At 52.6% G+C, this 19,275-nt stretch overlaps 3 protein-coding genes across 17 annotated transcripts; 2 read left to right on the forward strand and 1 right to left on the reverse strand.

Annotated features, from left to right (window-relative positions):
* The first annotated feature begins 1,485 nt into the window (after positions 1-1,485).
* Positions 1,486-3,850, forward strand: MED11 (mediator complex subunit 11). 2 transcript variants are annotated; one of them, XM_002748275.7, is made up of 3 exons: positions 1,486-1,629; positions 1,835-1,965; positions 3,235-3,850. In XM_002748275.7, exons 1-3 carry the CDS (start codon positions 1,545-1,547, stop codon positions 3,370-3,372), a joined length of 354 nt encoding a protein of 117 aa, XP_002748321.1. In that variant the 5' UTR covers positions 1,486-1,544; the 3' UTR covers positions 3,373-3,850. The 2 variants fall into 2 exon arrangements, with proteins under 2 accessions (XP_002748321.1, XP_035156894.1); XM_035301003.3 differs by having other exon boundaries at positions 1,486-1,965.
* On the reverse strand, positions 3,096-10,904 carry CXCL16 (C-X-C motif chemokine ligand 16). 4 transcript variants are annotated; one of them, XR_008481611.2, is made up of 8 exons: positions 10,496-10,904; positions 10,019-10,157; positions 9,641-9,723; positions 6,318-6,722; positions 5,830-5,877; positions 5,632-5,708; positions 3,709-3,794; positions 3,096-3,562 (listed from the first exon to the last, which is right to left on the reverse strand). XR_008481611.2 is itself a non-coding variant. In XM_035301001.3 (6 exons), exons 1-5 carry the CDS (start codon positions 10,563-10,565, stop codon positions 5,831-5,833), a joined length of 744 nt encoding a protein of 247 aa, XP_035156892.1. In that variant the 5' UTR covers positions 10,566-10,904; the 3' UTR covers positions 3,096-3,794; position 5,830. The 4 variants fall into 4 exon arrangements, 2 of the variants coding, with proteins under 2 accessions (XP_035156892.1, XP_008995479.2); XR_004743414.3 differs by lacking the exon at positions 5,632-5,708; XM_035301001.3 differs by lacking the exon at positions 5,632-5,708 and having other exon boundaries at positions 3,096-3,794.
* A 320-nt stretch (positions 10,905-11,224) lies between these two features.
* On the forward strand, positions 11,225-18,226 carry ZMYND15 (zinc finger MYND-type containing 15). 11 transcript variants are annotated; one of them, XM_054256195.2, is made up of 14 exons: positions 11,225-11,287; positions 11,784-12,393; positions 13,159-13,393; positions 13,486-13,641; positions 13,903-14,063; positions 15,509-15,661; positions 15,975-16,055; positions 16,198-16,314; positions 16,395-16,483; positions 16,575-16,727; positions 16,828-16,981; positions 17,069-17,127; positions 17,339-17,571; positions 17,931-18,226. In XM_054256195.2, the coding sequence occupies exons 2-14, from the start codon at positions 11,814-11,816 to the stop codon at positions 18,100-18,102; spliced, it is 2,343 nt and encodes a 780-aa protein (XP_054112170.2). In that variant the 5' UTR covers positions 11,225-11,287; positions 11,784-11,813; the 3' UTR covers positions 18,103-18,226. The 11 variants fall into 11 exon arrangements, 9 of the variants coding, with proteins under 9 accessions (XP_054112170.2, XP_078230136.1, XP_078230137.1 ...); XM_078374010.1 differs by having other exon boundaries at positions 16,575-16,673; XM_078374011.1 differs by having other exon boundaries at positions 16,575-16,673; positions 17,411-17,571.
* The last annotated feature ends 1,049 nt before the right edge of the window (positions 18,227-19,275 follow it).

Raw genomic sequence — 19,275 nt, forward strand, 5'->3', positions numbered from 1 at the left:
AGGCCAAGGTGGGCAGATCATTTGTGGTCAGGAGTTTTGAACAAGCTTGACCTACATAGTGAAACCCTGTCTCCACTAAAATACAAAAATTAGCCAGACGTGGTTTCAGGCACCTGTAATCCCAGCTACTTGGGAGGATGAGGCAGGAGAATTGTTTGAACCCAGGAGGCAGAGGTTGCAGTGAGCCGAGATCGTGCCACTGCACTCCAGCCTGGACGACAAAGTAAGAAAGACTCCCTCTCAAAAGTAAAAAAAAAAAGAGAGAGACGGGGTCTCACTATATTACCCAGCTGGTCTCAAAGTCCTTAGCTCAAGCAATCCTTCTGCCTCAGCCTCCCATAGAACTGAAATTACAGTTTAAGCCACCATGCCCAGCCCCAAAATCCTTTTGTAAAGACAGTATCTCACTACATAGCCCAGGCTAGAACATTCAGTTTAACCGTGTCTAACCTTCATTTCCTAACTTTGGGCAAACTGGTTTCATTCTTGATAATCTTGTATAAACTGTTACAAGTGATCTTTCTAAAAAAGGTAATTCTGGTCATAACACTTCATAAAAACCCTTTAAAGCCTACCAAAGGCCTTCAGATTCAAGCCCAAAATACTTAGCTTGCAAGCCTTTTCCTCATTCAGCTCCTACCCCCAGCCTCACCATTGTCACACCTAACCACCACCACCACGCACTATTCAATCCAGACAGACGGAATTCCTTGCTGGACTCCACATGTGTGGGGGCCCGTCACAGCACCATACCTCTTTGCCTATGCCGTCTCTCTTTTCCACTACAAGCTGTCATCCACGTAGTTAACCTTTAAGATTCAGCTCACATCTGTAATTCCAGCACTTTGGGAGGCCAAGGCGGGCGGGTAACTTGAGGTCAGGAGTCAAGACCAGCCTGGACAATACGGTGAAACCCCGTCTCTACTAAAAATACAAAAATTAGCCAGGCGTGGTGGCGCGCGCCTGTGATCCCAGCTACTCGGGAGGATGAGGCAGGAGAACCGCTTGAATCAAGGAGGTGGAGGTTGCAGTGAGCGAGATCGTACCATTGCACTCCAGCCTGGGAGACAGTGAGACTCTGTCTCATAAATAACGAAATATCGGGAGGCTGAGGCAGGAGTATTGCTTGAACCCAGGAGGCGGAGGTTGCGGTGAGCCGAGATCGCTCCATTGCACTCCAGCCTGGGTAACAAGAGCGAAATTCCGTCTCAAAAAAAAAATAAAGAAAGAAATAAATAAACTCGTGTAGAATAAACAAAATAGAGGCCACAGACGGTGTTAAGAAGGTGGACAGGTCTAAATGGCCTCGGGCAAGAAGATATTTCATTGACACCTCTGACTACAGGTGGTCCCGTGGCTAAGGCGCAGTGGATCCTGGGAGTTGTAGTTCGCCAGGTGGACAGAGAGGGCGAGGCTGCGCTGAGCACCCTGGGAATTGTAGTGCTCGCTGCACGGTGCCCCCTGCGCAGGCGCACACCGATAGTCAGTTCCGGAACAAGCGCTGCGTTTCTCAAGGGAAACTTCTGAGGATTCCCGGAGTGATAATGGCTACCTACAGCCTGGCGAACGAGCGACTACGCGCCCTGGAAGACATCGAACGGGAAATCGGCGCCATCCTTCAGAATGCAGGTTTGGGATGCGACAACCCGGACGGCGGGGAGCGAAAACGAGGCCGAGCTGCACCCACAGGCTGACCGGGAACTTGCAGCAGGGTTGGGGAGGGAATTCTCCTACGTGCGTGCGCAGCTAAAGGGCGGGACTGAGAAGGGCTGGCCCTGGGGCGGGGCTACACTGGCTGTCTCCGGGTGTCCTCGCCCCCTCTCCGCCCTGGCAGGTACAGTGATCCTAGAGTTGTCCAAGGAAAAAACCAACGAGCGGCTTCTAGACCGGCAGGCGGCGGCCTTCACCGCTTCAGTGCAACACGTGGAGGCGGAGCTGTCAGCTCAGATTCGCTACCTCACCCAGGTGGGTGTGTCTGGGAGGTGCTGCGAGCGGACCCCAGCTCTGGGTCAAAGCCTCAGCCTTAGGTGATCCCGGATGGAGCATTAACTAGGCAGGACCAAACCTTCCCAGCCGGCCGTCCAGAGCCGGTTTCTTCCTTTAAAAGGAAAGAAGTGGCCGGGCGCGGTGGCTCATACCTGTAATCCTAGCACTTTGGGAGGCCAAGGTGGGTGGATGACCTGAGATCAAGAGTTCGAGACCAGCCTGGCCAACATGGTGAAACTCTGTCTCTACTAAAAATAAAAAAAATTAGCTGGGCGTGGTGGCGGGCGCCTGTAGTCCCAGCTATCTGGGAAGCTGAGGTAGGAGAATCACTTGAACCCGAGAGGCAGAGGTTTCAGTGAGCCAAAATTGCACCATTGCACTCCAGCCTGGGCAACAGAGTGCGACTCTGTCTCAAAAGAATAAAAAAGAAAAGAAAAGAAAAGCTGGGTGTGGTGGCAGGCACCTATAGTCCCAGCTACTCGGGAGGCTGAGGAAGGAGAATCACTTGAACCCAGGAGGTAGAGGTTGCAGTTAGCCAAGATCATGCCATTGTACTCCAGTCTGGGCAACAGAGCAAAAACTCTGTCTCAAAAAAATAAAAATGAAAAGAAAGAATTAAAGGCAGCCCTGCATACCTCACTGGGTAACATCACATGTGCCTGGGTGAAGGCTTGTAAATAATACTAGAACTACAGAACTTTGTCATTGGAAATTTAGCTTGACCTTCAAGGGCATGAGGTCCCAGTTACTTTTTTTTTTTAAGACTGAGTCTCGCTCTGTTGCCCAGAGATGGTCAACATCTCTGGGCAACAGGGTTTCACCGTGTTAGCCAGGATGGTCTCAATCTCCTGACCTTCTGATCTGCCCGCCTCGGCCTCCCAAAGTGCTGGGATTACAGGCGTGAGGCTGGCCCCCAGCACTTCTATCACTTGGCCCCCAGATCTTCTGTCCTGAGAAGAGGGACAGGATTGAGAACATTATGAGGTTGTCACAAGGACCACTGCCATTTACTAATATTTACGGTGTGCCAGATACTCTGCATTATTTTATCTAATCCTCAACAACTCTAATAAGCAGTTATCATCACCCCCATTTTACAGAGAAGATTAGCATAAGTTAAATGATTTATTTATCCAGCTACCATCCGGCATAACAAATTCAAACTCAGGAAAGAAATGAGACGAGACCTGATGCCTGGTTGGAGTAAGGGCAAAGGAGATGGTGCTCCATTGATAGTCTGTCTTGTAGGTGGCCACAGGGCAGCCCCATGAGGGCTCCAGCTACTCTTCAAGGAAGGACTGTCAGATGGCTCTGAAGCGAGTAGACTATGCCCGCCTCAAGCTCAGTGATGTGGCTCGAACCTGTGAGCAGATGCTGGAGAACTAGGCCAGGGAGGTGGATCCAGAACTCAGAGGGAGACCATCGCCTGCACCATGGGACAGAACCTGGGAACATGTAGGATAGGGAGCATGGGCACCTACATGCCCTGCTGGTCAAAGTACACTTGGGGAGGCCAAGGCTGGAAGATCACATGAGGTCGGGAGTTCGAGACTAGCCTGGCCAACTTCGTGAAACTCTGTCAAAGACAAAGGAGCAAATGGTGGGCATGGAAAAACTGAAGCCCGAGCCTGCCCAGAGCTATGCCCTGGCCTCTCCAGCAGAGTGCTCCTGCCCTGCACTCCACCAACACCCTGACAGGCTTGAACAGAGATGGAAACTCACACATCCAACCCACTTCCTCAAACACTTCATGCTTCTGCCTCAGGCTTCACGCAGACTTGGCCTAAGGAAGATAACATTCTTCTTCACTGGGAGAGACAAAATAAGAACTAGAGTTTAATAATAAAAGCAACAACAATAAAAAGAAGATCAGAGTCTTACTGGGGTATGCAAGGGACTGAGGAAGTAAAACCAGCCCAGATGGCATCCCAGCACTGCACCTGCTAAGGAGGGAGGGTGGGAAATCCCAGGCCTTCATTGCAGGGCTAGTAAAGGAAGCAGAAGAAGGCTGAGGTGGAGGAGGAACAACTGGTATAGTGGGAGAGTTGGGGTGAGGGGGAGCCATCGCAAAGAAACTGAACCCAGGAATCATGGTGGGTGTGCAAGGGCCTGAGGCCAGTTGTCTCTGTAAAGAAGACTCAATCATTATAAAAATAATTTTTAGTAGTTAAACACATAGGGTCAGGCACGGTGGCTCACGGCTGTAATCCCAGCACTTTGGGAGGCTGAGGCAGGCGGATCACTTGAGGTCAGGAGTGCGATACCAACCTGGCCAACATGGTGAAACCCTGCCTCTACTAAAAATACAAAAATTAGCCGGGTGGAGTGGCAGGCACATGTAATCCCAGCTACTTGGGAGGCTGAAGTACAGGAATCGCTTGAACCCAGGAGGTGGAGGTTGTAGTGAGCCAAGATTGTACCACTGCACTCCAGACTGGGAGACAGAGCAAGATTCCATCTCAAAAAAAAAAATACACAGGCGGGGGCTCACACCTGTAATCTCAGCACTTTGGGAGGCCAAGGCAGGCGGATCACTAAGTCAGGAGATCAAGAGTATCCTGGCTAACACGGTGAAACCTCCTCTCTATTAAAAACACAAAAAATAAGCTGGGCACGGTGGCACAAGCCTGTAATCCCAGTGTAGCAGTAGCAGCCGCGGGAAAGGATCTCTCGAACACTGAATACAGGAGGAAGGAATTTATTTCAGCTGGGAGCAAGGTGGCATAGGTGCCTAACAGCTAAGCTTGTCTAACAAAGGGAGGTTCAGCCTTTATATAGGCTTATACTTTAGATGTTACCCGTGGAAGAATCTTAGGTTCATATTTTTAGGACTCACATGTGAAAAGGTTTTAGTTTACAGTTTCAGGAATTATATATGAAAGGGTTCCGGTTTACAGTTTTAGGATTCAAATGTAAAAAGGTCTCGTATACAGTTTCAGGAATCACATATGAAAGGGTTCCGGTTTACAGTTTTAGGACTCACATGTGAAAAGGTCTCTGTTTACAATTTTAGGAATCACATATGAACGGGTTCCAGTTTATAGTTTTAGGACTCACATGTGAAAAGGTTTCTGGTTTGATCTTGTTTTAAGTAAAAACCTTGAGAGTTTCCCCAAGGTTTAGCCTGTTGTTTTCAGGAAGGAGATTCAGGAGGCACTAGCTGGCCTGCTCTCTCTTTTATTGAGATGCACAGTGGATGACAGAGGGTGAGGGAATCCCAAATGCCTGGGTCTCCCTCCTCACCAGCTGTTTGGGAGGCTGAGGCAGGAGAATCACTTGAACCTGGGAGGCAGAGGTTGCAGTGAGCCAAAATCGCACCATTGCACTCCAGCCTGGGCAACAAGAGTGAAACTTTGTCTCAAAAAAACAAAAAGCTGAAGAAACATACATATAGAATTTGTCCAAGTTATTATCACCCAGTATAAAAAGCAGATTTTATAGTATAATCTTTTAAAAATTTTTTTTTAATTTTAAAAAATTTCTAATTTTTTATAGTGCCGGGATTACAGGCGTGAGCCACTGTGCCTGGCCTACATCTGCTGTTTTCTTAACTACCAAGGTGCCATGTTTTGGGGTGTCGTTCTGAGCTCCAACAGAGTGAATACATGTAGGGTGGATGTGGTAGGCCACGACTATAATCCTCACACTTCAGGAGGCCAAGATGGGTGGATCACTTGACATGAGTTCCAGAACGGCCTGGGCGACATAGTGAGAGCCCATTTCTAAAAACAGAAAAACACAGGTATGTATACAGTGCCTACCATGTTGTCAGTGATTGGTCTCATTTATTATACTTTTTATGAAAGTAAACCACAATTTACCCTCACGAGCTCACATTCTTACCTCAGATATTAGAGTCAGGTGCCACAGGTGTATAATAAAGCTGCAAATCTGGAAAGGATAAAGAAATTGAGAAATGAGCTCTGAGATCAAGGAGAGTGATGGGGGCATGATAGCTTGAACTAGGGAATCAGACTTCAAGACATTAACCCTATGACCTGGCCCACAGTAGGTGCTCAGTGAAAATCTGTGAATTGAATGACTGGCTCTCACCTCCCTCCACAGCTTTGTCTCCCACTAGCTTGCTCTAGCCATCTTCTCCATGATGTTGCTCCAAGCACTAGTCCTTGTGCCCATGGTTGCTTCCTTCCCTCTCCACTCTCTACAGTCCCTGGCTGACTGTCCTCAGAGGGCCTGCAGTCAACTTGTGCAGACAGCCTTGATATTTGCGTGCCAAGGCCACGGTTCCAGCCACCTGAGAGCTACTGGGTCAGGATCCCTGTCAGGAAGGCTCGGGGTCCCAGGGGGAAGGGTTCAGAGGTCCAGTTTACCTGGAGGGGACTGCGGTGACTGCCCCGTCCTCCTCTTGCATAACACATAGGAAAGAACTGCTGTGAGGATGAAGACGATGGCCAGGAGGGACAGCACAGGTGCTATGGCTGATGTCCCGGCTGCAGGATCAGCTGCTTTTTCCAGCTGCTTCTGGTTCTCTCCAGCCTCAGGTCCAACTCCTAGATTGTGGCCAGCAGTGGGAATGGTGGTTTCACTGGGATGGGTGAGCTCTTTGTCCAAGGATGGTGATCCTGGTGAGTGGGTGGGCTGCAAGGTGGACAGGAGCATCTGGGCAGGGGTACGGATGTCTGAAGCTGTCCCCTCTGAAGCCCGAGAAGTAGGGGGGCTGGTAGAAGGCAAATGCTCCTGGTGGGCTGCACTCCCCAAGTAACCATGTCCACATTCTGAAGAGGAAATAAATGAGGAATCAGGACCATTAGGGGACAAAGTGAAAAACCAGATAGAGGTGTGGGGGAGGAAAAGTAATATCTTTTCCTCATGCATGACAACAGTCAAGGCTGATGATACCCCTATAAACAAAAAACATTAACGAGAAAAGCCTAACATTTATTTCATCTAAGTTTTATATCACATAGGAACCTTCAGAAATGAAGACTCAAAGACCCAGGAAAAAGTGTATTTTTATGCTTAGGCTTGCTGAAGAATGGACCATTGTATAGAAGTATGATTGGACAGGCTGGGTTCAATGGCTCATGCCTCTAATCCCAGCACTTAGGGAGGATAAGGTGGGTGGATCACCTGAGGTCAGGAGTTCAAAACCAGCCTGGGCAACATGGTGAAACCCTGTCTCTACTAAAATACAAAAAATTAGGCGTGACGGCGGGTGCTTGTAGTCCTAGCTACGCAAGGAAAATCGGTAACCCGGGAGGTTGCAGTGAGCTGACATCACACCACTGCACTCCAGCCTGGGCAACAGAGTGGACTCAGTCTCAAAAAAAAAGAAGTAGGCTGGGTGTGGTGGCTCACGCCTGTAATCCAGCACTTTAGGAGGCTGAGTCTGGTGGATCACCTGAGATCAGGAGTTGGAGACCAGCCTGACCAATCCCATCTCTACTACTAAATATACAAAAATTAGCGGGGCATGGTGGTGCATGCCTGTAATCCCAGCTATCGAGAGGCTGAGGCAGGAGAATCGCTTGAATGCGGGTGGCAGAGGTTGAGGCGAGCTGAGATTGCACCATTGTACTCCAGCCTGGGCCAACAAAAGTGAAACTCCGTCTCAGAAAAAACAAAAACGTATGATTGGACAAAAAGAGTAGGATCTAATGGTAATAAATGTTGGCTTTGGGAGGACAGCAAGGCCTGTCCAGATTCTTCTTGGCCTCCAAGTATAGGGCAGGACCCCTCTGAAATGACGGCCTTATGACCTACTTCCAGGAGAAGTCATAGAATTCCTTTATGGCCAGATCTCACAGAGAAATGGAGAGAGCAGAGTGAGCTACTTACTTCTGCTGGGGTTTTTTGTTTGTTTGTTTTTGTTTTTGAGACCGAGTTTTGTTCTTGTCGCCCAGGCTGGAGTGCAATGGCATGGTCTCAGCTCACTGCACCCTCTGCCTCCTGGGCTCAAGCGATTCTCCTGCCTCAGCCTCCCGAGTAGCTGGGATTACAGGTGTGTGCCACCACGCCCAGGTAATTTTTTTTTTTTTTTTGTATTTTTAGTAGAGATGGAATTTCACCATGTTGGCCAGGCTGGTCTCGAACTACTGACCTTAGGTGATCTGCCTGTCTCGGCCTCCCAAAGTGCTGGGATTACAGGTGTGAGCCACTGCACCTGGCCTACAACTGCTGTTTTCTTAATTACCAAGGTACCATGTTTTGGGGTGTCGTGTTCTGAGCTCCAACGGAGGGAAGAGGAGTGAGTCAGGGAGAATATCAAGCTGAAAGCCAGAAGAGGAAGACGGTGACAGAGAGAAAAGGTAGGGAACAAGGAAGTGAGCCAACCACGAGACAAGTGTGTATCATAAACCGGGAAGTCAGGAGACCAAGGCTGGAGTCCTGGCTCTGCTGTAAAGTAGCTGTGTAACCTCAAGTAGCTTTGAAGCCTCCAGCAGCTGTGTAACCTCGCCCCTTGTCTCCCACTTCTCTGGAACTTATTTCTTCTAGCTATAAAATGAGGATAATTGTAGTACCAAGGGCCAGGGTAGCTGGGAGGATTAAAGGAAATCATACAGGTCTGGGCAGACTTAAAGGCAGTATAGGTGATGCTGATGCTACAAAAGTTTAACTAGCTCATGGAAGAACCCTTGGCATTTTAATGGTTGTATATTTATTTTAGGAGAAAAATACAACCAGTGCATTAAACTTGTGACTTCACAGAGGTTATTGCTTAGGATAATTTGCTATTTAAATTTTCTTGTTTTTTTCTTTTTTTTCGTTGCCCTGGCTGGAGTGCAATGGTGTGATCTCAGCTCACTGCAACCTCTGTCTCCAGGGTTCAAGCGATTCTCCTGCCTCAGCCTCCTGAATAGCTGGGATTACAGGCACGTGCCACCATGCCCAGCTAATTTTGTGTTTTTAGTAGAGACAAGGTTTCACCACATTGGTCAGGCTGGGCTCCAACTCCTGACTTCAGGTGGTCCGCTGCCTTAGCCTCCCAAAGTGCTGGGATTACAGGCATGAGCCACCATGCCCAACCTCTATTTAAGTTTTCAAAACTGGTTTGTGCACACTTAAAAGTAATTCATTTCACCGTATGTAAATTTGAACTCAAAAGAAAAAAGATTGTTAAAATATTGAACGCTACTTAATATACATGCTGAGATGTTTTGGGGTGAAGCACAATGATGCCTGCAACCTGCCTTGAAATGCATCAAGAAACAAGGTGATTGATGATGGACAGAAGGATGAATAGATGGATATGCAATAAAGTGAATGTCATGTCAGTGCTCTAACACTGATATTGTAAAATATATGTTCATGTAAATATTTAAAATATATAAATACAATTGTAGTATCTAGGTGGAGGCATTGAATATTCGCTGTGCCATTCTTTCAACTTTTACATATGTCTGAATTTTCATAAAAGATTGGAAAAGAAAACTAGTACTTTGATTTCAAGAAAAATATTAATAAATAGACAATAGCACACGTGGTAGAATGAATTGGCAAAAATCATGAAGGTGATGGTGAATGATACCCTGTTTGGGAAATAGGGACTAGAGTCTAAGTGCTTTGGACAGGATCAGAAGAAGGTTCTAGGAATGTTGCAGTCGCAGGGGAAAAGGCTCAGGTAAAGAAAACTGTCAGGTGGAAGCCGCTAAGCCATGGGGGCAAAGCCTGAAGAGCAGCGGGGAAGTCTCACCTCTGCGATCAAGGCAGTTCTTCAATTCCTGTACCCTTGGGTCCTTGCTGCTCCCACACACGCTTCGGAGAGGCAGCTGGAACCTGCGGGGGAGCGACCTGGGCTCAGCTGCGGCTCCTCCTTTCCTTCCCCAGCTCCTTCCTCATTCCAGAGGCGTGAAGTCGCCACCAAGAAAGAGCCCTTTCTCCTGGGACTGGGAAATTCCCCTGTAGGTGCGTCGGAGTAATGAAGTTTCGGGGAATGGGAGCAAACAGAACCCGGAGATGGGGCGAGCTGCGCCGGGAAGGAGTCCAGGTTTGACCGGAGAAGGTCCTGGAGGCACCTGGCAAGGAGGGACCTCGTAGGCGCTGCCGTCGCAGAGGCAGGTGAGAAAATTACCTGATGTAGCGCGGACAGTGATGGTAAGATTTCAGATGTTTTCGGAGGTGATAGAAGTACTGAGCCGATGGCGAGGAGTCCGAAGAAATTATTTTATCACAGTGACAACTTCCAGTGACGCTGCCCTCGTTGCCATTGCCTTAGCGAGACAGATCGTCGGCACCCGTTCCCAGACCCAGGGTCTCCACTCCGCTGTTCCCTGGCCTCCAATCCACTGCCTCATTACAACCTCTCCCGTAAGCCCGGGGACAGAACGCCAGGTTCAACCCGCACATCATCACGCCCTCCACAACGTCCGTAATCCCGCCGGGAGCCAGATGTCCCCCGGCCGCGGTCCCCAACCCCAGGTTGCTGGCTCGCTTTCCTCTGTTCCCGCTGCCTTCATCAACCCAGCTCCGTGGGCCTCGTGCCCCCTCCCCGACTCACCCCCTTCCCTTGACTTGGGGATCTGAGTCCCCTGCCCCGCCCCCGGCTAACCTGGCAGAGTCAGGTCTGCGAGCAGAAGGAGCAGGAGCGCGAGGGACCCGCGACCCCAGGCCTGCCGCATCTCGGGGCTCCGCGGAAGCTGCGGGGATGGAGCCGCCTCGCTCGGACTCCCAGACAGGCTCCGGCGCGTGACGTCCAGCTGGTTTGTCAGTGGCTTTGGCCAGGGATCGGAGGAGAGCGCGGCAGTCGACGCCACGTCCCGTCTGGGGAGGAGGCGAGAGCCGGCGGCGCCCCCCTGCCCCGCTGCGCCCTGACCAAGCGCTCCTCACCGAGCCCGCGCCGCGCCAGCCCCAAGCCGCTGGGAAAGTCCGGGAGGTGGAGCACCCGCGCCCCGCGCCCCCGCACTGGGCTCGAGCTCCATCGAGGGACGGCCAGGAATCTCAGAAGAAACCGAAAGAACACTCCTGCGGCGGCGAGGCGGGGCGGGAGGACCGCGGCCCGAGGAGCCGATTCAGTTGGGTTCAGGAGCCCAGCCCCTCCGCCCGCCCCACTTGCCCGCTGGCCTGAGAAGCGGGTCACGGCCCTCCTACTCCAAGGCACTTTCACTTCCCTGCTCCTGCGCCGCGGGACCCTGCAGCGCTGGATGAGCCTCAGGGTGGCGCGGTGGAGGCTCCAGGGCCACCGCCAGCCGCGGCCGCGCGCCCCTGAGGGGCGGCCACACGCGGACGCACCGAGCCCAGTGCTGGGGCGGGCGGGGCGGGGGGAACGTGACCGCCCGTTGAGCCGGCCGGGCCTCGGGCAGCCCTGACGTCACAACCGAACCCGCGCACCCTCCACCCCGAGGTATTTACCTTTGAAAAGTGGCAGCGGCTGCAGGTACCCGCGGAGTGGGGCGGCCGGGAGGGGCTACGCCTACCGGGGCTCCCCGCCACACCGATCCGAGCCCAGGGCAAACCCTCTCCCACTGCCATGCCCCACAGACGCATCCAAAATGCTTCCCTCCTCGCCAAACCCGTCCCGATAGAATTAGCCCTCTCTCATCTCTAGCCTTCATTTAAACTCTACTTTTGAGGGTCTGAACTCTCCAATGTTAAGCCCCAAATACCATCTCATCCCTGAGTAGTCTTCTCCAACCGTAGTCACCCAGTTTCAAGTCCTGCCCCCATTTTCTTCCCTGAACTCCCATCCTCAGCCCTGAAAACCCTCTTCTCACCTCCTGGCCTATCCACACATCCAATCCTAAGTGACTCTTACCCACCCTCACCTCCAATTTGTGACCCAGCCCCAAACTCTCTCATTGCTACCCTGTTCCTCACCATATATCCCTTCCTTTGCTCAGTCTGGGCTGGGGCCATGTGTCCCTGAAGACATGGAGTTTGTGTCTGGATACCGGGATGAGTTCCTTGATTTCGCTGCCCTTCTGTTTGCCTGGTTCCGAAAGTTTGTGGCAGAGCGTGGGGCTGGAGGGACCAGCCTGGAGGGCCGTTGGCGACAGCTGGAGGCCCCAATCAGAAGGCTGCCCTGGGACCCTGCCCTTTGGGTGCTCCATGTCTTGCCCAACCCTAGTGTGGGCATCAGCCTGGGGCAAGGGGCAGAGCGAGGCCCTGGACCAGGCCTGGGGGCTGCCCGAGTCCTGGGAGACGACCTTCCACTCCACCTTCAAGACCTGAGCCCCTACATCAGATTTGGCAGCCTAGAGGATGGGGAGGAAGGGGAGGAGGAAGATGAAGAAGAAAAGAAGAGAGAGGAGGGGGGTGCAGGCACAGAGAAGGTGGAACCAGAGGAGGATCAGGAGCTAGCCCCTACCAGCGGGGAGTCCTCCCAGGAAGTAAACCCTCCAGGAGAGTCAGAGGAGGCTGAGCAGGTGGCAGGAGGTGGTGAGGATGGCTGCCAAGAGAACAGGGTGGAGGACAAAACAAGACCCCAGAAGAGGAAGGGACGGAGGAGTGGTAAGAACTGAGGGCTGGCCCTGCCCTACCCATTGCCCAGCCATCCTTCCTTCGGAAGCCCTCCCCTGCCACTAGTTCTGAGTGCTAGCCTTCAGGCCAGTCTGGCCTGAAAAGGTGTTTTTATTGACCCACAGTGGTTTTTTTGTTTTTTTTGTGTGTGTTTTTTTTAATTTAATGTTTAAACATTGCAAGAAAAAAGTATCCAGAAGTCTGGATTTACACATTCCCAAGAAAAATCTCAAGCTCTGGCAGTGGGTCCACATTTCTGCACAGCAGTGCATTCTGGTCCCTGTATAGCAGCTGTCACTTTTAGAAGGAACATGCCCTTGGCTGGGCATGGTTGGTCACACCTGTAATCTTAGCACTTTGGGAAGCCCAGGCAGGTGAATCACCTGAGGTCAGGAGTTTGAGCCCAGCCTGACCAATGGGGAGAAACCCCATCTCTACTAAAAATACAAAATTAGCTGGGTGTAGTGGCACATGCCTGTAATCCCAGCTACTCAGGAGGCTGAGGCAGGAGAATCGCTTGAACCCAGAAGGCAGAGGTTGCAGTGAGCCAAGATCTCACCATTGCATTTCAGCCTGGGCAACAAGAGGGAAACTTCCTCTCAAAAAAAAGAAAAGAAGGAGCATGCCCTCTCTCCCCAGTGGCCTTTGCTCAGTGAGGTTACTTGCCTAGCCCCTGTAGGTATTTGAGTTTGGTACTCCTGACTCTGACCATATTTGTCTGCCCCCTACCACCCCAACTTTTCCCTCTTTCCCCAGAGGCTGCCCCCCTGCACCTTTCCTGTCTCTTACTGGTGACGGATGAGCATGGCACCATCTTGGGCATTGATCTGCTGGTGGATGGAGCCCAGGGGACTGGAAGCTGGGGCTCAGGGACTGAGAGCCTGGCTCCTCGGGCCTATGTGCTCCTCTGTCACAGCATGGCCTGTCCCATGGGCTCCGGGGACCCCCGAAAGCCCCGACAGCTTACTGTGGGAGATGCCCGGCTGCATCGGTACAGAAATCTGATATCTGATGCTGGGGAGGGCTGGGGCCCTGGATTCCCAAGCACCCCTCCAGTCTGCTGCCATCTCCGCCCCTATTTAGAGAGCTGGAGAGCTTGATCCCAAGGCTAGGTGTGAAGTTAGCCAAGACCCCAATGAGGACATGGGGTCCCCGACCAGACTTCACCTTTGCTTCCCTTCGTGCTCGAACCTGCCACGTTTGTCACAGGCACAGCTTTGAAGTGAAGCTGACACCTTGGTGAGCAGCCCCAAAGCTGGGGGCAGAGGAAGACCCCAACAGTCAGGCAAATAGAAAGCAGGCCGGTGGGGTGTGCCTAGCAGACAGACAGAAGGAGGGGCAGGGACATGAGAAGATGAAGAGGAAACAATACGGGCTGTTACAGGCGGTTAGAGGGTGTAAGACAAACGGAGTGACACAGGGGCAGCTACTGGGCAGATGGACAGCAGACAGGACCTACAGAGGCTAACACTGGGTGCCCACCACCCACTGTGTCCCCAGCCCCCAGTGTAGTGCTGTCTTGTATTGTGGAGAGGCTTGTCTCCAGGCTGACTGGTGGCGGTGCCCAGATGATGTGAGCCACCGATTTTGGTGCCCAAAGCTTGCAGCCTTCGTGGAGCGGGCAGGAGAACTAGCAACCCTGCCTTTTACCTACACCACAGGTACCATAAGGAGGTCAGAATGGTTGGGCAAAACTGGGATCGGGTCTTTGATACTGGGAATTAGATGTCTGGCCAGGCGCAGTGGCTCATGCCTGTAATCCTAGCACTTTGGGAGGCCAAGGCGGGTGGATCAGTAGGTCAGAAGTTTGAGACCAGCCGGACCAACATGGTGAAACCCCATCTCTATTAAAAATACAAAATTAGCTGGGCGTGGGGCATGCCTGTAATCCCAGCTACTCAGGAGGCTGAGACAGGATAATTGCTTGAACCCAGGAGGCGGAGGTTGCAATGAGCTGAGACTGTGCCACTGCACCCTGGCCTGGGAGACAGAGCAAGACTCCATCTTGGAAAAAAAAAAAAGGAATGAGATGCCTGGAAACAGGGTCCTGGAGTCGAAGGCTGAGTGTCTGGGGCTAGAACCTAGATCCCTGGAATAAAGGCAGGGGCTCGATGTTTGGGGCTGGAGACTGGGTCTGTGAAGCCAAGGACTGAATGTCTAGGTCCCCAAGAGAGTGCAGGGATTGGGGGATAGGGATTCAAATACTTACTTGCTTCCTAGCTCCACCACTAACTGGCAGTGTGACCTTAAACAAATCACCTTCCAGTGATTTGTTTTGTTACGGTGGCTCGCACCTGTAATCCCAGCACTTTGGGAGGCTGAGACAAACAGATCACAAGGTCAGAAGTTCAAGACCAGCTTGGCCAACATGGTGAAACCCTGTCTCTACTAAAAATACAAAAATTAGCCAGGCATGGTGGCACGCACCTGTAGTCCCAGCTACTCGGGAGGCTGAGGCAGAAGAATCACTTGTACCTGGGAAGCTGAGGTTGCTGTGAGCTGAGATCATGCCACTGCACTCCAGTCTGGGTGACAGAGTGAGACTCCATCTCAAATAAAAAAACAAAAACACTTTACTTCTTGGAGCCTCCATCTCCTCATCTGCAAAAGAGGGATGCTAACAAATGTAAAGGCCCGTGGAATTGTCACAAGGATTATGTGGGCTTTGTGCCTGGTACACTGGAGACCCACAGAAATGGTAGTTCCCTGCCTGACTGGAACCAGACTTAGATCCAGAGTCCTTAGAGGAGGCTGAGGAGAGTTAGTCTGGGGTTCTAGGCCAGGCAATGGTTCATACCTGTAATCCCAGCACATTGGGATGCTAACTTGAGCCCAGGAGTTCGAGACCAGCCTGAGCAACATAGACTCTGTCTCTATAAAAAATAGAAAAAATTAGCCAGGCATGGTGCACAGGCTTGTAGTCACAATTCTCGGGAGGCTGAGATGGGAGAATCCTTTGAGCCTAAGAGGTCGAGGCTGCAGTGATCCATGATCGTGCCACTGTACTCTAGCCTGGGTAACAGAGCAAGACTCAGTCTCACAAAAAAAAGAAAAGAAAAAAAGTGGGCGCTACCCCAGTGCCTCAATTCATCCCCTTCTTCTCCAGAGGTGACCAGTGAAACCTTCAACAAGGAGGCCTTCCTGGCCTCTCGGGGCCTCACTCGTGGCTACTGGACCCAGCTCAGCATGCTGATTCCAGGGCCCGGCTTCTCCAGGCATCCCCGAAGCAACACGCCATCCCTTAGCCTTCTTCTCGGTGGTGCGTGGGGTCTCTCTTAAGGCATGGGCCCCTTGGCCTAGAGGGAAGGACTAGAAAGAAGTTGTCTGGGTCCCTCCCAGGTAATCCCTCCACATACACACTGACTCCCTACCAATAGCACCAGGGCAATTTCAGGCCTTTCCCCAGCCTTCAATGGAGTCACCCCTACCAACTCCACCCAGAAGCCCCATCCCTACACAAACCCCCATTCCTCTTACTGCAGCTTTCTCAGGGAATACAGTTCCTTTGAAAGGATGGGTCAGGTGGGAGGAGTCTCCCTGACCCCAGGGTCTTCTTTCTTTCGTCCTCTCAGGAGATCCCTACCAGCTTCTCCAGGGGGAAGGGCCTGCCCTAATGCCTCCTGTGCCCCCAGACCCACCACGGGGTCTTTTTGGTGAGTTGGAGGGGCCCTGTGGGAGCTATGGGTAGGGACAGGGACTGGAGAACCAGAGCCTGGGTGACTGTGAAAAAGCAGGCTATTAGACTAGAGGGGGTGGGGTCCAGGGCCAGGTCATCTAGTAACCCCCTCCTCCCAGGCTCATGGCAGGATTACTACACATGGCGGGGCCTCAGCTTGGATTCCCCCATGGCTGTGCTTCTCACCTACCCGCTGACTGTGTACTACGTCATCACCTACCTGGTGCCCCAGTCCTGTAAGGAGAGCTGAGTGCGGGTGTGGGTGAGATGGGGGAGTGAGAGTGGACCATATCCTTAAAGAGCTGTTTTCTCACAGTCCCTGAGCTCAACATCCAGAACAAACAGTCACTGAAGATCCACGTGGTGGAGGCCGGGAAGGAGTTTGACCTTGTCATGGTTTTTTGGGCAAGTCCCCCCCAGCACTGAAGGTTGGGCATTGTGGTATGGGGGCGGATACTGGGTAGAACCCAGATCTGTCCTTCTTTCTGTCCTCTAGGAGCTCTTGGTCCTGCTCCCCCATGTGGCCCTGGAGCTGCAGTTTGTAGGTGATGGCCTGACCCCTGAAAGCGACCAGCAGCATTTTACCTTGCAGAGGGTGAGGGCTGAGGGGGCCCTGCTCTTCAGCCCTGACCCCTCCAGTGACCTCTTGGTTAGGCCCTGCCCATCTGCCCCCGACTCCCGATCTTGCTGGTGCATTCTCCAGTTCCCTGACTTCCTGTGGCTTTTCCATCCTTCTCCTGGCCCTTCAGGACGGCCCCGAGGTGTCTGTCCGGAATGGTTCTGGCGTATCAGCACGGCCCAGCTCTGGCACTAAGGAGAAGGGGAGCCACAGGGACCTGCAGATCAAGGTGTCAGCCAGGCCCTACCACCTGCTCCAGGGGCCCAAGCCCGACCTGGTTATTGGTAAGAGCCTGGGGCTCCGGGGTAGGCACATGCGGAAGGCGGGAGAGAAGCCGACCATGGGAGCCAGCGTCTCTCACCTCTCTGCAGGATTTAACTCTGGGTTTGGTCTCAAGGATACATGGCTGAGCTCTCTGCCTCGCCTGCAGGTGGGCAATGGGGGCAAACGGGAACTTCTCTCCCCTCCTGCCCGGCCCCTCCTCATCTCCTTTTCTGAAAGTCTCCGGGCTCTCCTCTGCACCATCACCTGCTCCACAGGCCTGGGGAATGCCCACGGGTCCCTCTGCCCATCTCTGTGTCTGCCTCGGGCCTCCTCCTGCTTCTCTCCCGCCAGATCTGTCCCGGGGCCTCGGATTTCAGCCCTGTCTGTCATCCTGGCTGCTGGGACGGATCTGGAGAGGGACCTCTCAGAGCGAGTCTTGCCCCACCCAGTCCCTCCGAGTGCCAGCCTTCTTCACCGAGAGCAGCGAGTATGGCTGCGTGATGGACGGCCAGACCATGGCGGTGGCCACTGGAGGGGGCACTAGCCGTCCCCAGGTCAACCCCTTCCGCTCCCCCTTTCGCCTCAGAGCGGCCGACGACTGTATGCCCTGGTAAGGGCCTGAGACCCTATCTCCTTCCTGACTTCGCTTCTCTTACTTTCTGGCTCCGCATCCTCAAAGACCCACCTCTGCCCTAGTCCCCACAGTCCTGGGACCCTCTTGCCCCAGGCCAACAACCTGCCTTCTCTGCTCCCACTACTGGTCACCCCCATGGGAGGTCTCGACAATCCCCAGCACACCCCTCTTTAGATCTAGGTCGCAGAATCTCCCCAACCAACAAAAAACCCTGCGACCCTCTAACAAAGCCAACCAACCCTGAGTCTAGCCTCACGCCCTGGAACTCGGAGGGGCAAGCCCCGCCCCTTGGAGCTCCGCCCCCTGGTCCCTGACCGCGCCCCGCGGCCCCGCAGGTACTGCAACGCCTTCATCTTCCACCTGGTTTACAAGCCTACGCAAGTGAGCCGGGCCCACCCGGCCCCCGGCCCCGCACCCCCGTCCCCAACCCCCTCCGTTCCTCCAGCCCGCACCCGAAGGCGCCGAGGAGAAAAGAAACCCGGGCGGGGGGCCCGCCGGCGGAGATAAGTGCTGAGACTGTAGTAGTCCCCCCTCCCAAACAGGCTCCGAAAGGAAAACGAAATCACTCAGGGCCGAGGGGGAGGTCAGGTTGGTAAAACACGAAAAGGTAAATAAAATTACTTGTTTGAAACCAGTGAGTCATTGACCTTTTGATTACGTGCTCATAATTGGGTTGTTAAACCCGGAAGGAAAAGAAAGATTTTTTTTTTTTTTTTTTGAGACAGAGTTTTGCTTTTGTTGCTCAGGCTGGAGTGCAGTGACGCAATCTCGGTTTACCGCAACCGCCGCCTCTCCAGTTCTCCAGCCTCAGCCTCTCGAGCTGGGATTACACCCACCCAGCTAATTTTTGTACTTTTAGTAGAGACGGGGTTTCACCATGTTGGCCAGGCTGGTCTTGAACACCTGACCTCAGGTGATCTGCCCGCCTCGGAAAAGAAAACGTTAGGGATGACTTACATTCCTCCCGCCCCATTCAGTCCCCCTGACGGCTGTCCCTTCTTTAACTCAGAGTCGAGGATTCTGACCCTCCTTGGTAATCCCAAGGCTCTCCTAATTTGTGTTGGCTGGTGGCTTTCCAGCCCCAGTAACCCTCAGGGACGCGCCCCAAGGCAAGGAAAGACCGGGCAGCCGAAAGTGGCTTCTTCCTGGGGGCAGGTGAAGCAACCTCCTGGGAGCACACAGACCCTTGATTGGATTCAGTAAAAGACCTCAGCTACCCAACTCCACCTTTTCTCACCACCTCATATTCAATAATAACTCCTGCTGAGCTGTTCTCCTGAAATCACTCAAGGTACATCCATTCCCGCTGCAAACGCCACCATATCTCATTGCCACATTGCAGCCAGAGTATTCCTCCTAAAAAAGACATTTGAGGACCAGGGGAGGTGGCGCATGCCTGTAATCCCAGCTACTCGAGAGGCTGAGGCAGGAGAATCATTTGAACTGGGAGGTGGAGGTTACAGTGAGCCGAGATCGAACCATTGCACTCCAGCCTGGGCAATAAGGGCAAAACTCTATCTCAAAAAAAAAAAAAGATGTCTGAGGGCTGGGCAAGGTGGCTCACACCTGTAACCTCAGCACTTTGAGAGGCCAAGCCAGGTGGATCACATGGTCAGGAGATTGAGACCAGCCTGATCAACATGGTGAAACCCTATCTCTACTAAAATACAAAAATTGGCC

This window comes from Callithrix jacchus, chromosome 5, assembly GCF_049354715.1.
Source record: "Callithrix jacchus isolate 240 chromosome 5, calJac240_pri, whole genome shotgun sequence".
In the NCBI taxonomy this organism is placed as follows: Eukaryota; Metazoa; Chordata; class Mammalia; order Primates; family Cebidae; genus Callithrix; species Callithrix jacchus.